General features: G+C 43.9%; 2 protein-coding genes across 6 annotated transcripts in view; both read left to right on the forward strand.

Moving 5' to 3' along the window:
* Positions 1 to 12,064, forward strand: part of ldb3b (LIM domain binding 3b) — a 13,429-nt gene extending 1,365 nt beyond the window's left edge. The window contains exons 3-10 of one of the 4 annotated variants that reach the window (XM_062378697.1): positions 2,615 to 2,766; positions 3,358 to 3,433; positions 6,407 to 6,429; positions 7,774 to 7,971; positions 8,716 to 8,739; positions 10,129 to 10,298; positions 10,457 to 10,493; positions 11,360 to 12,064. In XM_062378697.1, coding sequence (XP_062234681.1) covers positions 2,615 to 2,766; positions 3,358 to 3,433; positions 6,407 to 6,429; positions 7,774 to 7,971; positions 8,716 to 8,739; positions 10,129 to 10,298; positions 10,457 to 10,493; positions 11,360 to 11,456 — 777 coding nt within the window. In that variant the 3' untranslated portion in view covers positions 11,457 to 12,064. Of the gene's footprint in view, positions 1 to 2,614; positions 2,767 to 3,357; positions 3,434 to 3,815; positions 4,046 to 6,406; positions 6,430 to 7,773; positions 7,972 to 8,715; positions 8,740 to 10,128; positions 10,299 to 10,456; positions 10,494 to 11,359 lie in introns of all 4 variants that reach the window. The other 3 variants (XM_062378696.1, XM_062378699.1, XM_062378698.1) reach the window with 3 other exon arrangements.
* A 2,297-nt stretch (positions 12,065 to 14,361) lies between these two features.
* sncgb (synuclein, gamma b (breast cancer-specific protein 1)) overlaps positions 14,362 to 17,500 on the forward strand; it is an 8,153-nt gene continuing 5,014 nt past the window's right edge. The window contains exon 1 of one of the 2 annotated variants that reach the window (XM_062378822.1): positions 14,362 to 15,026. In XM_062378822.1, coding sequence (XP_062234806.1) covers positions 14,906 to 15,026 — 121 coding nt within the window. In that variant the 5' untranslated portion in view covers positions 14,362 to 14,905. The remainder of the gene's footprint in view (positions 15,027 to 17,500) is intronic. The other variant, XM_062378823.1, reaches the window with a different exon arrangement.

Below are 17,500 nucleotides of genomic sequence, written 5' to 3' on the forward strand. Positions count from 1 at the left end.
GTAAAAAAAGAACAGAAAAATGGGTAAAATACAACAAACACAAGTTTAAATTCAAGACATAAAAGCTGAAGGATTTCTCACAACAGACGATTCAATTTACCAATCCGTGAAGACGATATTGACAGTATTAAGACTGATTTGTTTATTTTCCTAAAAGACCAACTTGTTAAAATCCCTTATTAACTAAATTAAATTATATTTTCTGACTACATCACTAAGAAATGAGATCATTTATTGTGACAAAAATGTATTACTTTATTATTTGACCTTAAAACATTCTCAATCACGAGCTTAAATAATGAATAAATGTTGGCAAAATAAAGAGTCGCTCTACAAATAACAACCGAGGATTAGTTTTAAGTTCCGAAACAGAAAGATGGGGCCTCTGTCCCTCTCTCTCTCTCTGGCAGGAGTGCCGGTGTATTTACAGCGTTTCCTTTAAATAGCATTGCAGGAGAGGTGGATGGATGGAGAGGGGTAGGAATTGGACAGGAAGGCAGCAAGTGAGCGAGGAAGCTAATGGCGGCTTGTGTTACGTTCAGTAAGCTTTACTTTTTGCTGAAAGTCAGTTTCGGTTTTCAGCCTCTGGATCCACTCCTGAGGGGGCATGGGGGCGTCACTGTGGAGGAACGGATGAAAGGGTGGATGGATGGATGGATGGATGGATGAATGGAAGAGGAGAAAGGAAAAGGAGGAAGTTAGAGGAATTGTTGGGTTCTGAGTCCTGATTGATGCTCGGCTGCTGATCAGTCATTTGTATTGATTCGCATGTTGGTCTATCGTTGGTTCCAGTCTATGGGCGACCAGTGGGGGGGGGGAGGGGGCTTTGTTCCATATCTGGTGTGACAATGTATCGTTTATGAGGTCATGATGGGTTCCGGCAGGTTAACATAAAACACTGCAGCTTGACATTACAAGTCTGGGCGTCTTTACAGTTTGACGTAAAGCCGCAGCAGTTTGGATTTCAGCCTCGATTTGCCAAGACCTAAGAAAGGAAAGTGAAATGAAGGCAGCGGATTCCCAAGATCTTGTTAGTCGAGTGGAGCCGTCAGCTGTTAAATATGTGACGAGCCAAACTGGTTTGCTGCCGGAGAGTCAGTCATGGTTTAAATTGGGAAAACCTGCCAATATACAGTAGTACCCCTAATCCAAACTTCCTTAACATGTGTTACCAATGTCATTCCAGTCTATTCACATTCTCCCATGAGGCAGAGATGTTTCCAAATGACTAAGAGCAGGCTTAGTCTATTTCTATCAACTTTGAACAAACTGAATTAGCACATAGTATAAAACACGCAAGAAACAATTGGCTCAAACTCCCAAACTCTCCAACATCTTTGTTCTGTTTGTTCTCTGGAATATTTGAAGTATTTGATTTGTATGAAACATGCATGACAGAGCTGGCCGAGCTGTATCAGGTGTACACATATGTATCTACATCTGTGTTTGATTACACTGAGCTGTGCAGAAATAGGTCCCCCCCCCCCCCCCCGCCTGCTGTCCCCTCGCCCTTCTACCATAACACACAGAAACACACTCAAACACGCGTGATGACTGGAATTCACATACCAGTTATTATAAACAGACAACAGAATCAAGGAAGTTGTGTATGAATAACAGCAGCAGGTGTGATGTGTGTGTGTGTGTGTGTGTGTGTGTGTTTGGGGACTGGACAGGGGGGTCAATCACAGTGAAGCCGCCAGCATCAACAGCATTGCTTATTTTTAACTCTTTAACAAGTCGACTGTAAGCCTAGACCCACCAGTGTAGGCCTCGGGCCCCTGAGCTCAGTTAAACCCCCTGTCTGTGGAGTTTAAACACTTAACTCTGCTTTTGTAGCACAGCCTGACAAATATGTGTTAAACCGAAGGTCAATAAATGAATGACAACAGAAAAGGAGTGTTGGAGATGTGTCTTTATAAAAATGAATAAAAGAAGTGTGAGGTGAGGGTTCGCGTAAACTCCATCACAGTTTGATTCAGTGACCCGGCAGTGCTTTTATTTCTCCCACTCTCCTCAGCCTGCTTTATCCTGCAGCACGTTTTTACGTCACTAATTCCATTGTTAGATTTAAGATGACTCTGTCCTGCACCACTAGCATCTCTTTCACTGGAAATCCTGCTGATTCTCTGCTCGTAAGCAACCGAGATGAAGAGCCTTGTGTGTTGCTGTGGAGACTCCTTTGACTCTCAGATAAAATGCAGCTCCACTCAGTCCCTCCGACTAATGAAGAGATTCTTATCCAGCCTCTTTGTGTGCAGGGATCGGATGGATTTGTTTATTTTGCCTCATTAGCTTTTCTCCTCTCTCCCTTTAAGCATCCCTTTACATTCAATGCGTATATGCCTTGTTGACTGACGCACAACTTCAGCGAGGAAATCCCACATTAGCTGAGTTGTAAAGCTGGCTAGATTTGAGGGTGTGCGGCAAAAATGTACAAATTATTTTCGATTTTGATTTGCTTTTGAATTTTTCAGCGTGCACAAATATGTTCTCACTCTGTAACATGTGTTTGTGTAAACGTCCGGTATTTTTCAGTTCGGCTTATGTGTTTGCCGAGGAATCTGTGTCAGTGCTCCCCTGTGTGACTTGCCCTGTTTGACCTCCTCCATAGATAACCCCGGGCAGCAAGGCGGCGGGTGGCAGCCTGGCCCAGGGCGACATCATCTCGTCCATCGACGGTGTGAGCACTGACGGGATGACGCACCTGGAGGCCCAGAACAAGATCAAGTCTGCCAGCTCCAAACTGGCCCTCACCATGCTGAAGTAAACAACCACCACACGCACATTACAACACATTACAACACATGACACTCAGAAAGAATCTCCAAGGTACTGGAGCTGGAAAGAATTTGACAGGGGGAAGCATTTTAGGTCAAAGTGTTAAAAATAGACACACACATGCTGCTTCTGACAGACACATGAAATTGCTCTGCATTGAATAATGTGTGTCTGTTTTGTTAAATTAACTTTTTAAAACTAAATATACTCCCTCATCAACAATATGTGAGTATGCAAATGTATTTGCCTTTAGAACTGTCACTGCGGTACACATTCATTTTCACTGTACGTGCAGAGGGGGTGTCGAGTTTCCAGTGTACATACTGGTCCAGGATTGGCTCCTGAACTATTTGCGATGTCGCAAAATTTTACTTACATACTTTGTATATACAAGTGAGGGCAGAAAAACGGATGATTGTGCAATTAATCATTCTGCAACCATCTGAGAAAGACTGAAGACTGAGAATAAAAAAAGATATGACTGGAGGGATATTTAAGAAACAATTTGCATATGAATATAGATATAGATATAGAATATAGATATAAAGGTTATATTTTTTGCTGCCTTATCAACAGATCAAGACGCTTTGGACCGGTTCCCACAGCAACTCCTAGAATGGACTCGCCTATGCCAGTCATCCCTCACCAGAAGGTATAAAAACCCACAATCTCCTTAATTATACACATGTATACACATAGAATACACGTTATTCATGCAAACATAAAGTGTTTCTCTGCACAAATGTACATCATTGTACATCTGTCTGTCTGTTCTGTGCGCTTGTCCTTTGTGAGAATCTGTTCATGTCTTTAACGACGCTATCAGGCAGTGCGCTGGTGCCCTCTAGTGTTAAGTATTCACAGTGCACCTGCAGGGAGTCCTTTTCAGAGGTCACAGGTCAGCAAACACCAATCACATGACAGGAAAATTATATGGACGTGTTTAAAGAGTTAGAAAGATGGAGGAAGAGATCAGGCCGAGACATTTTGATGAAGTTCAAATCTAAATGTCATTGTCCAATGACATTTTCCAGGATAAAAATCCCTCAGAGTGGGATTACCCCAAAAAAGATCCCGACCTCCTCTTGACCCCGGTCAAAGCCCCTGCCTCCTCCACAGCAGCTGCCGGATCTCCACAGAGCCAGCGCGGGCAGTACAATTGCCCAATTGGCCTCTACTCTCCGGAGACGGTCAAAGAAATGATGCTGATGCAGGGCAAATTAGGAGAAGGGCCGGCGCCCGCCCTGGGAGTTCCATTGTTCGGGTAGGTCACCAAAGAGATGATTAACCTCCAGTGCCGTCACACTGAGAGGAGACGATTAAACTCCTGCAGGAATCCCCCTAAAACCAACACACCCACAAACTAATGTGACAAAAGTGCTCTAGAGGAGCGCAGGAAGTCACACTTTTCCTTGTTTAACCTCACATTAACAGGACCGTGATGAGAAATCGTACTCAGAACTTTCCGTCGCCGCCCCGGCTTTCATTCCTCTTACATGTGGCACTATTCCGGGAGCGTACACACAAACATACCTGGCCTGCATCCAGGTAACGGAATAGCAGGAGATCAGTTCACAGGGTCATCAGAGGATTTTGGTCACAGGCAGATCGGTGACACTGAACTAAAGGTCATGTGTCCTCAGAAACCCCTTGAAATGTCCCAGGCGCTGCCCAAACCAGAGGTCAAGTGGTCAGTTTTGGTTTTGGTTTCTTCGATTCCTGTAAATGCTGGAAACTCATCTGGTCATTTCTCAATTTTAAAGAGTTTTTTTTTGCTGTTTCAGCTCCCAGGAAGTTTGGATTTAAGTTGTGATTTGATGCCATAGAAACAGAAGAGAAATGTCCTGATTGACAGCTGACACTGACTCGTGATTGGTCGAGCGTGTATATATGGATGGGACCTCTCTGCCGTGGCACCACACCCTGACCGCTGCTATGCAGACACTTGCTCCAAATGCGCAATATGGCACCGTCTGTATCAGGGATAATGTAGCTGAATTTCTTGGTAGTGGGAGTAGATGGAGATGCGATCAGGCTTGTTGCACAGTATCTTTGCTTGGGCAAAATGACTGCGACCTTTAACTGAGCTGCATGTTGCATTGTCGGGAGTGCAGAGGGCGTCACAACGTGGCCACTGTTCAGGCAACTCTCCTCAGTGCGACAGTGGGGGTTCATCACCCGCAGAGGTTAATTAAGGGTGTAAGCTGCTCGCCCTCTGACATATCACATCCAGATATCACTCTCCACTAATGGGTTTTCCCTCTGGACCCGAGTTCCTTTACAGTAACGGCCAACGATAAGTCAGGTGTCAGGAGACGTGCTCCAGACTGACTGCAGGGCTATGACGGCAGTACCCTGCCAGTAGCCCCACCTCACCGGGTATATAGAGACTCTGACTCCCCTGGCACACACACACACTCACACACACACACGCACACACACACACACTCACTCACAAGCACACACACATGAGAGAGCAGCTGTTGCACATGGTCATGGAATGCTCCACTCCGGTTACACACCATCATCCCGAATCCCCTGAATGCCTTTTTTCCAAACTTAAGATACCCTGAGATATGAGGTGCTGCTGAGCCTGATCCACTTTACCCACTGGGCCACATGAACACATGTCCCAGCACCGTGTAGAGAAACACAATGTCACATGCAAGCTACAGCCCCTGTTCCACCAGCTCACGTTATTCAATGCTGCAAAGTCTCTTTCAACATTTCTGTGACTGGTCCCTGTGAAAAATTTATTGTTTCAAAGATCAATCCTTTTCTAAACAAATGAGCGAGTCTTCCTCTTAATAAGGACTTTGTTCCATTTATTTATCCTAAATGTCAACGGGATTTTCTTGATTCTGTAACAGAACCTGGATGTTCTAGTTTCACTTCGGCCCCTCTGCCATTCCTGCGGTGACACTGAACAGATTTACTGACAGACATAAGTGAGTTTGTGTTAATGTGAGATGTTATTTCATCTCAAAGTGCAAGTTTGAAAATAGGGGACGTACAACAGTGGTCGATGAAAAAGTTTAGATAGGGTCAGGGTTATCCAACGCTATGATTTGTTTGCATTGTAACAGCGAGAAATGTGCGAGACACGTTTAAAAGCTGTGTAGTTTCATAATCTTAAATTACAATTTTCAATATGAACAGTGATAAAAAGTAAAAAATCTTTTTCATACATCACAATGTTACACGTGCTGCATTAAAGGCACCACTTCGATTTCCACCTCCACCCCCATGTTCGTATGCACTCACACAGCAGCAGTTCGCACAACATTGGTTCAGGTGGTTTGTGTTGTGTTTGTGCGCTTGCGTGTATTCTTGGTCTGTTCTGTGCTAAATGTGTTTCCACGGCCGTCATGTGATTGAGGCACTTCTGCCCTTGTCACTCACTCCCGACGATGGCAGGGGAACCTGGGAAATATCCCAGCGATGACAAACGGCTGCTATTCTGACCTGCACATGGGATTTACAGGATAGCGCTGGTCCTCGGACGGCTTCCCACAAACATACATGGTGCCATTGTTATCACCTAAATGCCACTGGTGATTCATTGCATGCTCTCTCTCTCCCTGTCTGTCTCTTTCTGTCTGTCATTCCCTCCGGTGTGTTTCAGGTTATCGCAAACACAGCTGCAGGGTCAGTACTCTCATGTCGCTCCTGTGCATGAAGTACACTGCGTTTAGACAGAGATCTGTGACTCTGGTGTGGAGTGAAGTTGTGTCCAACATGGATTCCTGTGTGTTGAGCTTCAGTGCAACTTTAACAGCTTAGTGAATGTGCGGGTCATTTCTTTTACGGCAGGTAACATGACCTCACAGCCTGAAAAGAAGAGACATGTTATCAACAGCATCTGGTCCCCAGAAGTGGAAAGTTCTTAAAAAAAAGTACATATACTTATTTATCTCTTATATATGTACTCATCTACTTTGCCATCACTGTAGTTGAGTAAATTTGTGATACTTTATCCTCTTCTTCCACAATATTTTAATCATTAATTTATTTGTAGCTGTAAATGGTAATTTTATTGTATTTATAAAGCACTTTTCCACTCTAACCTCTTTACAGTATAAGTGCTGTTCACACATTCATACAGTACTTCTATACGCAGTATTTTTTCCATCGCATTATATCAGGTTCTGTATTTTGCCCAACGACGCTTCAGGGATGATATCCTGACCTTCTGATTATTGGAGGCCCTGCTTAACCTCCTTAGCCACATCCAACCGGAGTCGTACAATTCTCTGTATCGATATAGATTTCAAGAAACACACTTTGTGAAATATAATTTACATTAACACAGTTTAAAAGAACCAAACTAACTAGTTTTAGTTTAGTTAGTGACACAAGCTTAGTCTTTATAATTGTCTCCTAAATATTTTATTGCTAAATCTAATTAGTTTATCCACCTCTGCTGGTCCTCTCAATCTTTCATATTCCTTTCTGGGAATATGAACTGATTCACAGTTTATCACTGTGAATAAATGCATGAGCGTGTGTAGCTGTAAAACATCATCTGCAGTGTGTGTGTGCGCGTGTGTGTGTGTGTGTGTGTGTGAGTGGGTGTATGTGTGTGAGACAGATTTGAATCTGTGCTGTGGTCCTCTCGGTTTGGCCATGCTGTTTTCGTGATACATCAGCATGTTGTGTCTTCTTTGGATTTGTGTGTCAGCCTTATAGTTGTGATACATTTTTTTTATATCGTCATTAGTGGCACAAAAAAGTTGTTTTGCTGCAAGTTGATGGTCTTTGTCCCAATTTAGTGAAGCTCACCAAACCCCCATAAACCCCTCTACTGTTGTTTTACAACACGCAGACCCAGTGTCCCGTTCTCACTTTGCTGCTTTCTCTGTCCTTCCTTTCTTCTCAAATTCCCCTCTCCCCCACCCCGACTGTTAACCTCTCAACTTCACCCCCGCACCTGAAACTCCTCCTGTCCGAACCTTTGACCTTGAACTCACCCCTTCGCTCCGACTCTGAAAGTCTGGAGTACACTCCCAGCTTCAACCCCATCGCACTGAAAGACTCTGCGCTGTCCACCCACAAGCCCATTGAGGTGAGGGGTCCGGGCGGAAAGGCCACCATCGTGCACGCCCAGTACAACACGCCTATCAGCATGTACTCACAGGACGCCATCATGGACGCCATCGCAGGGCAGTCGCAGGCCAAGGGACACGAAGGGTGAGGTCGCACAACCCAACTAACTCCCTCTTTAATATGCTCACACACCTGACTTCACGTCACACTGATCGAGATAGTGCCAAGAAATTAAAAGATCGGTTTGCCCAAACTCCAATTTGAATGTGCAGATAGTGTTTTGAATTATTTATAAAGAAAAATAATATAAAGACAAAAAACTGAGATATGTACACAATATATATCCGTTACTACGGAAAGAATATTATTGGTAGATAAGTTAATGTTGCAAACAATTATTTCACAAGTATTAATACTGTATTTGTGCTTATAGATAAGGAGATAGGCAGGCATCATGTACAATATGACATTAATATAAGGGTATAGGTAAGGGTTTGTATGTACATTATATATAGATATGTATAAATTATGGTGTGTTTTCTATTTTCCCAAATAAACTGGCTAAACTAAAAAGCGTGCAAGCTTTTAGTTTATGTAAATACAAGTTACAGTTTCCCTTTTCTTCCAATGTTGGGTGAATCGACCCTTTAAAGTAGTTTGCGTGAAAAGCAGTGGGTCTTAAACGTAGACGCTGCTACCACCTGGTTGTCCGCTGTACTGTACGTATGGCCGGGCTTTGTCCCTGTTGTCCCTGTGTGTGCCCCGTACCCCTCTGGGCCTTTCACCCACTTTCCTCTGCTCATTCCATCCACAAACCAAACAACCAACCCTACCTGTGCTGTCGTCCACCCATCCTTCCCCATCTCTCCTCCCCGGTCTCGACCTCAGTGAGGAGGCGGGCTCCCCCCTGTCGTAAGTACAGCAGCGTTCCTTCTCCGTCCCGCCTCTCCTCATACGTGTGTCCTCTTTGTCTCATGATGTCATAACAGCTTGTGCATTGCTCCACATGAACTAACATCCCGCTGAAAAGTCCCACAGCATCTGTTCATCGATTTTAAATGTGTTGTATGTTTTGATTCATATCCGTCCCTGAGGTATTGTGTGTCAAAGCGAAATGTTTGATGGATAAACTCACTAACCCCCGGCCGCCATGGACTCTTTGTATATGTGCAAGTACTCAGAGGTACTTTGGTCAGAGTGTGAGAGTGTGAGTTGAGTTTGGGGTTATTTTTGAGTCCAGCTCTAAAAAAGAAAAAGCTTTAAAGCCTAAAGGAACCTGATGGGATTTCATGGCATGGGAATGTTCTGAGTATCAAATCACGGGTTTATAAAGGACTACCGCCCGATCAGAAGTGACTGACTTTTCTAACAGTGTCGCACGGTGTTGTTTCATTTTAACAAATCTACAAATCTTATGTGACAGTTAAGCCACGATAGAAATTAAAAGTTAAGTAGGTTTTGAAAATGCGTGATATTGGCACTCTCTTGTGGTAGTTAAAAAAAAGGCACCATAGTTGTTTAATTAAAAAATGCAGAATCACACCATGAAGTTAAAATGCAACTTAACAGCGCCTGAAAGTCCTCCATTGGTTTAATGTCTTGTTTGACGCAAGGATGTAAGAGGGCACTCCAGGGTGCATCGGCACACTGTGACATCACTGTTGGGTGTGATTATAGACTGTATATCAAGATGGACGACATGACAGCTCCCCAAAAATTAAGCCCAAGCGTCCTTATAAATCCCACCTCTGCCATGTTAGTGGAAGGGACAAGGACTCGAAAAAACAAGTTCACACCAGAATAATTATTTCTCAACAATTTCAGGTAGCTTTTATCACACTGACATCTGGCAAGTGTTATTCGGGTTAGTTAAACGTCATAGATTGACAGCTCAGACTGAATCTTGGCGGTATTGCGGATGCCATCGCTGCCATCTTGTCTTGTGCCAGGTAAGACTGACTCTTAGCTGGCAGGACACAAGATGGCAGCGTTCGTGTCCAGAATATTTTGGCTTCATTTACAGATAGGGGGAGGAAGTGCAGACGTGTCATCTATCTCTATATACAGTCTCCGGGTGGGATCCTGAATGTTTTGTCAGAGGTGCATCAGATAAGAACATTGAAACTACTGTTTAATGTTTATAAAGAGTTTGACTTACAATATGAAACAGTTTCTTAAAAAATGCTAAATTCTTTATTATGGTAGCTGCTTTTTAATTCTAACAATTTGAGTGTGGATATAAAATAATCACATTCAATATATCCATTTTTCTGAACTCTCACGGTACTGTTTACCCTGCAGTGGGGTTCTGCCCCTCAAGGACCCTGTGGTAGACTGTGCATCTCCGGTGTACCAGGCAGTGATCAGGCCAGGAGAGATGAACCAGGATATGTCTGAATGGGCTCGTCGTGCTGCCAACCTGCAGTCCAAGAGCTTCAGAATGCTGGCCCACATCACTGGCACTGAATACCGTCAGTACACACACTGCTTTCTCTGTTTTTATCACCCATTCCATCTTTACTTTCTCCAGTGACCTTCTTAATACTCATCTCGGCAGATCCTCCATCCTTCTTCAGACTGAGTTATCGTCTCATTAGTTAGCACTTAACAACCTTCTCTCTCCATACAGTGCAAGACCCAGATGAGGAAGCCCTGCAGAGGTCGAGGTAAGGAGGATGTATTACATTACTTTTACAGACGATAAACTTCAGCTCAATATGCATTTCTCTTTATTGGATAGATAACGCCAGCTTCTTGAACAGAGGAATTCTTGTTTGCTCTTCGTTAGATGAGAAAATGACTTCCACTCCCATGTCTGTGCAGTTAATTTGAAACTAAAACAATTCCCTCTTATGTTCAAGTGACAAAGCCCTCTAGTGACCATAGGAATTATGACATGTGAAAAAGAGGAAGTTAGGTGACTTTGTTTGATAGTGAAATATTAGACTTAAACTCTGGGGGTTGCTTTTTGGTACACAAGAGCTAGCTTTGCTGCTATTCTTAATGCTAAACTAAGCTAAGCTATTAAGTTATTGGCCGTTTTTTTTGTCCCATAGACTGTATATAAAGATAGATGGTTTTCCAAAAGTGTCTTCGTAATTGACACACGGTGGCTGGCTGCATTATATGATATAAATCCCATCATCTCCATGTTAGTGGATGGGAGAAGGAACAAACTGCGAACTCAAAATACACATCCAAATGTTTTTGTGTCAAAGATGGTTTCTTTCATTTTAGGTAGTTCTTATCACAGTGATGTTTATTCACGTGTTCATTTTCCCAGTAAGTTTGGTTTTACTTTATGATCTTACTGCTGTTCCACTCCCCGATCATTACTGCACAGAAAAATACACAAGATTGCTTCCTTATCTGGGGTATTTAACCTTATTTTCTGAATAGTGGGAGGAAGTGGAGATACCTTTACAAAAAGCAATTTTCTGTGCAAACATAAGAGTGGTATCGATTTTAATCGAATTGAAAAACAGCCCTGTCACCACTTGTAAGAGTCTTTTCCTGCCTTCCTCACCTTCAGAGACAAGTTCGAGTCCGAGGTGAAAGGGCCTCGCTTTGCCAAGCTGAAGAACTGGCACAACGGACTATCTGCACAGATCCTCAACGTCCAGGAATAAAGAGACGCAGGAGAAAAAAGAGAGAGAAAAAGAGAAAGAGAGAGAGACAGAGGGGTGCAGGACATGTAAAGGAGGACATGGACAGCAGCACAGGAGATAAAAGGAAGAGGGGATAAATTACAGAGGGAAAAAAAGGAGCAGGGGGAGGAGACTCCTCAGCGATGTGAGATAGTGTATTGTAGACTAGATTAGTAGAATGTGAGATAATAACTGTTAGTGTGAGAATGCTATGCGTTCATAAGCACAGTATTACCTGTCAAATGTTTCTGTCCGCTGCTAAGACCTGATCTCGCATTTGGGTTTTTATTTTCTTTGTTTCCTGTTTGTTTTGGGTTCTGTCTCTCTTACGTGACAGGTAAATTGTACAAAAAATAACAATTATTCAAGTGAACACGCAGAACTGATGATGTTTCTTTTATGCCCCCAGTACACAAACTGCTTGTGAGTTGTAACACTTATCAGCATGCTTGTTGAGTTATCACGAATACAGGACGGAGGAGAACACACACGTAGACGTTTATCTATATGCATAAAGTACAGTATGTAAAAAACGTGCACTCAAAAAATGTACTGATATCAATGTGAATAAATTTTTTCTTAAAACTCTACAGCTGAGTGAACTATGGAAATGATTGTGTCACTCCGGAGGCATGGTGCGGTGTCAATTCCTGTCATTTTGTGTTGTGACTTTGCAAAGCGTAGCATCACTCAGAAAGAGCATCTACTAGCGTGTAACTGGATAATGTGATTGTACACTAGCTGGTGGTAGTGACACAGTTACGGTGGAAGCGCTGAAAAACACTCAAATAGCATTGGTGCTGCATTCTTGAAGTTTGTTTTCACTTAAATAAATGTGTGACGATTTAATGATAGATAGACATGCTTCTACTGAGGGTTTCATTCATTTTCACGACAACAAACCCAAAATCCAGAATCCCCTAAACGTTTAAAGGTCACGTGTTTGCAAGCACTTTACATACCCAGCAAGGCAACATTAGCCTCTATTTCAAGTCATATTGTGCATTTTCAATCATAAAAAAATCATGAAATTCTGTCATAGTTCTCCACCAAATACCGAGAGGGAATTTTTTTGACTGAAAACATTTGCCTGCAGCAGCCAGAAAGGATGAGAGTATTGGGATCAGAAATCGAATTAATGGTTCCTGAATTAATGTTTCCTGTAAAAGTGAGGAAACTGCAATGTCAATGAATAATTCAGGAAGGGTTTGCCATACTGTACATGGACATTTAGTCAGGTTAATAGAGATATATGGATTAGTTCCGTTTTAAGTAATCAAATGAGGATATGAGACTGAACTAAGATATTTCACATCCTTGATTCCTGACTCCTTACAAACTTGACGTACAGGTTCAGTGTGTAGAATTTAGTGACATCTAGTGGTGAAGTTGCATGTTGCAGCTGAATACCCCTCACCTCACCCCCGCCTTCCATACATGTAAAAAAAACATGGCGGCCTCCGTAGAGAAGACCTGCCCCTTAAATATAAAGTTTTTCAATATAAAGGGCTTTTTCTATGGTAATGGAAAACAATTCGTACAATTTAGATGAAACACACAAGTGAAAACATCTCATCTCATCATCTCATTTTCATCCGCTTATCCGGGGTCGGGTCGCGGGGGGAGCAGCTCAAGCAGGGGGCCCCAGACTTCCCTTTCCCGGGCCACATCGACCAACTCTGACGGGGGGATCCCGAGGCGTTCCCAGGCCAGTGTTGAGAAATAATCTCTCCACCTAGTCCTGGGTCTTCCCCGAGGTCTCCTCCCCACTGGACGTGCCTGAAACACCTCCCAAGGAAGGCGCCCAGTGGGCATCCTTACCAGATGCCCGAACCACCTCAGCGGGTGGTTCGGGCACCAAGTGAAAACATCACTAGGATTATTTTGTGTTCATTTTCTGCAAATATCCTTTTCACCTAAATCCTACACACTGGACCTTCAAAGCAATGACAGGACAACAGCTACAAACGAAAAACATTCAAGTGCAGTCCCATTTTGAGGGTCGTTCAAACACATTGCAAACTCTTTGACTTGTCATCCGAAAAGGTAAAAGGCGGCTCTTCCGGTGATTTATTTGATCATTATAAATCAGGATTATCTTTTATGAGGAACCCGTCAGCACAGCCATAATGCTGCGTCATGAGTCCACATTTTTTTTGACCATGAGAGGGCAGTATGATTCTGCACATTTAAACAGCCAGAAGACCAGACATCCTCCCTGCACAGCCAGGTTCAGTGGGTTCCAGATAAATCACTTTACTCTCTGCACTTTGATTTTATCAGGCACCAAAACCACGAGTGCCTAGACTGTTATTACACAGCAGCAGGTTATATATTTTTGCCCACAGTTATTTCTCCCCATGTGCCACATTTTATTTAAAGAATAAAAATTAAAAAATAAATAAAAAAGGAGTTGTGGTGATATCAATAGCATCACCAGGATTGCTGTGCCGCTGAGTCGGCATGTTTTGCAGGAATGGCACCATGAGGAGGAGGAGGAGGAAGAGGAGGAGGAGGAGGAGGAGGAAGAGGAGGAGGAGGAGGAGGAGGAAGAGGAGGAGGAGGAGGAGGAAGAGGAGGGAGAGGAGGAGGGCACTTGTGAGTCATTCAGGTTGAGATGACAAAGCAATTTCTCTTCTCTCCCAACAACAGAAATGGCAGCAGGTGCTTTCTTGTCTCTCTTAACTCAGTGTGATGCAGTACAGAGGGACTTTATGATATTATATCAAAAAATCGGCATAAGGCATAAAGAAAATCGTGCATTCAATAAATAAATACAATTTATTTCTATGGGTAATATATACATATCTTTTATTAAAGGTTAGCTGCAGTAATCACATCTTTTGCACAAGCTGTGTGAAATGCAATCACAGATTTCATGTCAAAACCATATGAAGTGAAAAAAAAAAAACCTCTTCATCTCCAGTGCTAAAGCCCTGCCGGTTATGTAACAGTTCTCACAAGCTCAATATCCAGAAAGGTGTGTCCAGAGCAACGTGTCAATCAAAAAATAAGCAAACAGCGTGCTGGAGGCTGAGTGAGAATCATTAGGAGAAAGAGATGGATGAGAGTAGAGGGATGGCTGAGGGGCGGGACTGCAGCATGACTTGAAAATGCTGCAGCATCCGGCCATCCCTCCTCTTCCTCCTCCTCCTCCTCCTCCTCCTCCTCCTCCTCTCTCCATCTCGTGCGTACCCGTCGTTTCCTCCACCGTCTCTCTCTCAGTCTGCGTGCTGTAGCCTTGCTGTACAGTCCTCTGAAACCTTCTGTTGTGCAGCACCAAAGGGAGGAGGAGCCACCGGCACTAGCATACACACTCACTCGCACAGACCAACACTCTCCTGACATCCCTCCTGCAAATCCACTGTAAGCACCAGTCAGCCAGCCAGGCCCGTTTGGAGCAGGGGAGCCCAGCCGTCTCGTCACCCAAGATGGATGTACTGATGAAGGGGTTTTCCATGGCCAAGGAGGGAGTGGTGGCCGCCGCAGAGAAGACCAAAGCAGGCATGGAGGAGGCAGCAGCCAAGACCAAGGAAGGGGTGATGTATGTAGGTAGGTAACACGTCCTATCTGTGCAAAGTTTTATGAGGAGATGCACTCATTTCTTTGTGTGTGGCAGCACTGTGTGTTTTTGAGGTGGGGTCCCATGGGTGTCCATGTCTGGGACACTCGTGAGAGGTGAGTGGAGAAGAGGGAGGAGCAGGAGGAGAGGAGAGAAAAAAGGAGCAAACGAGTGAGCAGAGGCTGGATCCTGCTGCAGGACTGGTGCAGGGCAGAGGGTGGGGGTGTGAACGAGTGAGTGATGGAGAGGGGGGTTGACATGGAGAGAGAGATGATAATAAAAGTTGCAACCGGGCAGCAGGGACGGTAACTGGTGGAAGACTGGTTTGTCTTGGGATGGGAAGAATAAGGAGAAAGAGTAAAAGAGAGAAGGAAGGAGGGATGCTGCAGGATTTCAGGATGTCACTGCCTCAGGCTTTTATCACCGTCCTGGTTTATGCACACTCAGTGGCTGGTGGAGCGGTTTGCAGAGGATGGACTCTCCAGAGACTCCATTTCTGTGCCTTGTTAAAATTTTAAGAGCTGACCTACATGTGCATTGCTCCAGTACATTTTTTGCGGTACATTTGACATTGATTTAAAAAAAAAAAAGATGTATAAATACACAATAAAAATGCAAGTATACGAGGACAGGACACTTTAAGTCAAAGAATTTGAATGAGTACTTTTTTGAAGATGCTTCAGACGCCGTGTGGCCCGCTGCACGTCCCTGCACGTTTACGTTAGCTGTAGCAGCAACTGCGTCACATCTCAAGGTTACCCCGAGAATCAGGCTTTTAGGCCTCCTTAGAGGGGAGAGGGGAGGGGAGGGGGGGAGGGGGGTGTAAAAGTAAGAAGGCGGGTGAGGAGTTTGTGGACGTCTACGTCAGTCCCTCTCACCTGCACTCCCGTCCACTGTCATGCAGCAAAATCTTAATGGGGACGATGAAAATTGGAAAATGCATCCATGCAAGAGTCAATGTCACAAGATAAAAGAGCGAGGAAGGGGGAGAGAGGGAGGTTCAGGCAGACAGGGCAAGGATCACTTGAGCACTGCAGCATTTGGCCCATGCAACCCCCACCCCACCATAAAAAAAAATATATCATCCAAAGGATTCGCCAGTGCACGCGGCTCTGATGACTAACCACCTTCCTCCCTTAGAGCTCTTTAAACAACCCCCCACTCCAACCAGCCATCCCAGGGAATAAGGGAAGATGGAGAGATGCAGGGGGAAGAGACAGAGAGAGGAAAAAAGAGAGAGAAAGAGAGAGAGAGAGACAGAGAGAGAGAAGGGAGGGGTGTTATGTCAGGCGCGAGGATTTGTGCCTCTGGTCTCGTGCATGGGCCCCTGGATGAACAGATGGAGGGACAGACAGAGAGGGACAGGTGACGTGCAGCGATGGAGGGATGGTGGAGGAGGGAGAGGTGGAATGAAAATTACGCCTGGATGTTTCCAGGGAGTGCAGGGTGGTGCCGAGCTCAGGTAAAAGGAGAGGAGGGAGGAGAGGACGGGTAGAGGAAGAACAAGTGAACAAGGGAAGGAAAAGAAAATGAACATGCAGATCACAGGAGGTGGGGAAAAGAGAAGAGAGGGATCGCTGATATGATCACTGGAGGGAAGATGGTCGATAAAGCAGCGTATCTGCCTGCAGGAGACTGCAGCCATCAGTACGTGAATGTGGGAACACTGTATCGAGGTCGGCACCCTCGCTCTAACACGCAGGCCCACACCTGGAAACACAGTGCAATGTTGTACTAGTTTATTGGGTTCTTTATTTAACAATCAATATGTGTTTACTATGTTTTATTAATCAGAATAATAAAAATAATAAATTGCACTTTAAAGAACCGATTTTCCTTTACAATAATATGTAAGAAAAAAGGTTATAAGCACTAGTTTCTCGCGCAGACATTTAAATATGGCTTCAGGAATTTGACAGCAAAGGATTTTTGCTTGAAAGGGATCTATCGACCTTTTTTCCCTACGTCATAGGAGTCACCTCTATCTTTTCATCTATGCATATGTAGAAAATGTCAGTGTGTACACATATGAAAATCTCAGTGCCTATATTATATATTCTACTTTGCTGCAAATATATAACACATATCACCACTGATACGATAATTCATTGATCACAGGTCACTTGCCACAGCACAAAATCCTCCATATGAAAAGAACCATATTTTTGTCAATTGACTACATTATTTTATCATAGGAAAAAGAATTCACACAATCAAATCCGTGCGATCTTCATTTACCGAGGCAGCTTTTCATCGGGATTATGATTTATTATCGGGATTATTTAAAAATGCTTTCTTGTTCATGCTCGGCAGGGTCCTGTGGTGGAGCTGCATCCTTTTTTTGCACAGAAAAAAAATCTGGTTTCCTTCCAAACACTTCAAACCCTCTCCCATAGATCACAGTGTGTTCCTTGTGATGGTGGAAGGCGGATCACCACAGGCTCTCATACTCAAGTGCAAGTGA

Source organism: Platichthys flesus, chromosome 20, assembly GCF_949316205.1.
Source record: "Platichthys flesus chromosome 20, fPlaFle2.1, whole genome shotgun sequence".
Lineage (NCBI taxonomy): Eukaryota > Metazoa > Chordata > Actinopteri > Pleuronectiformes > Pleuronectidae > Platichthys > Platichthys flesus.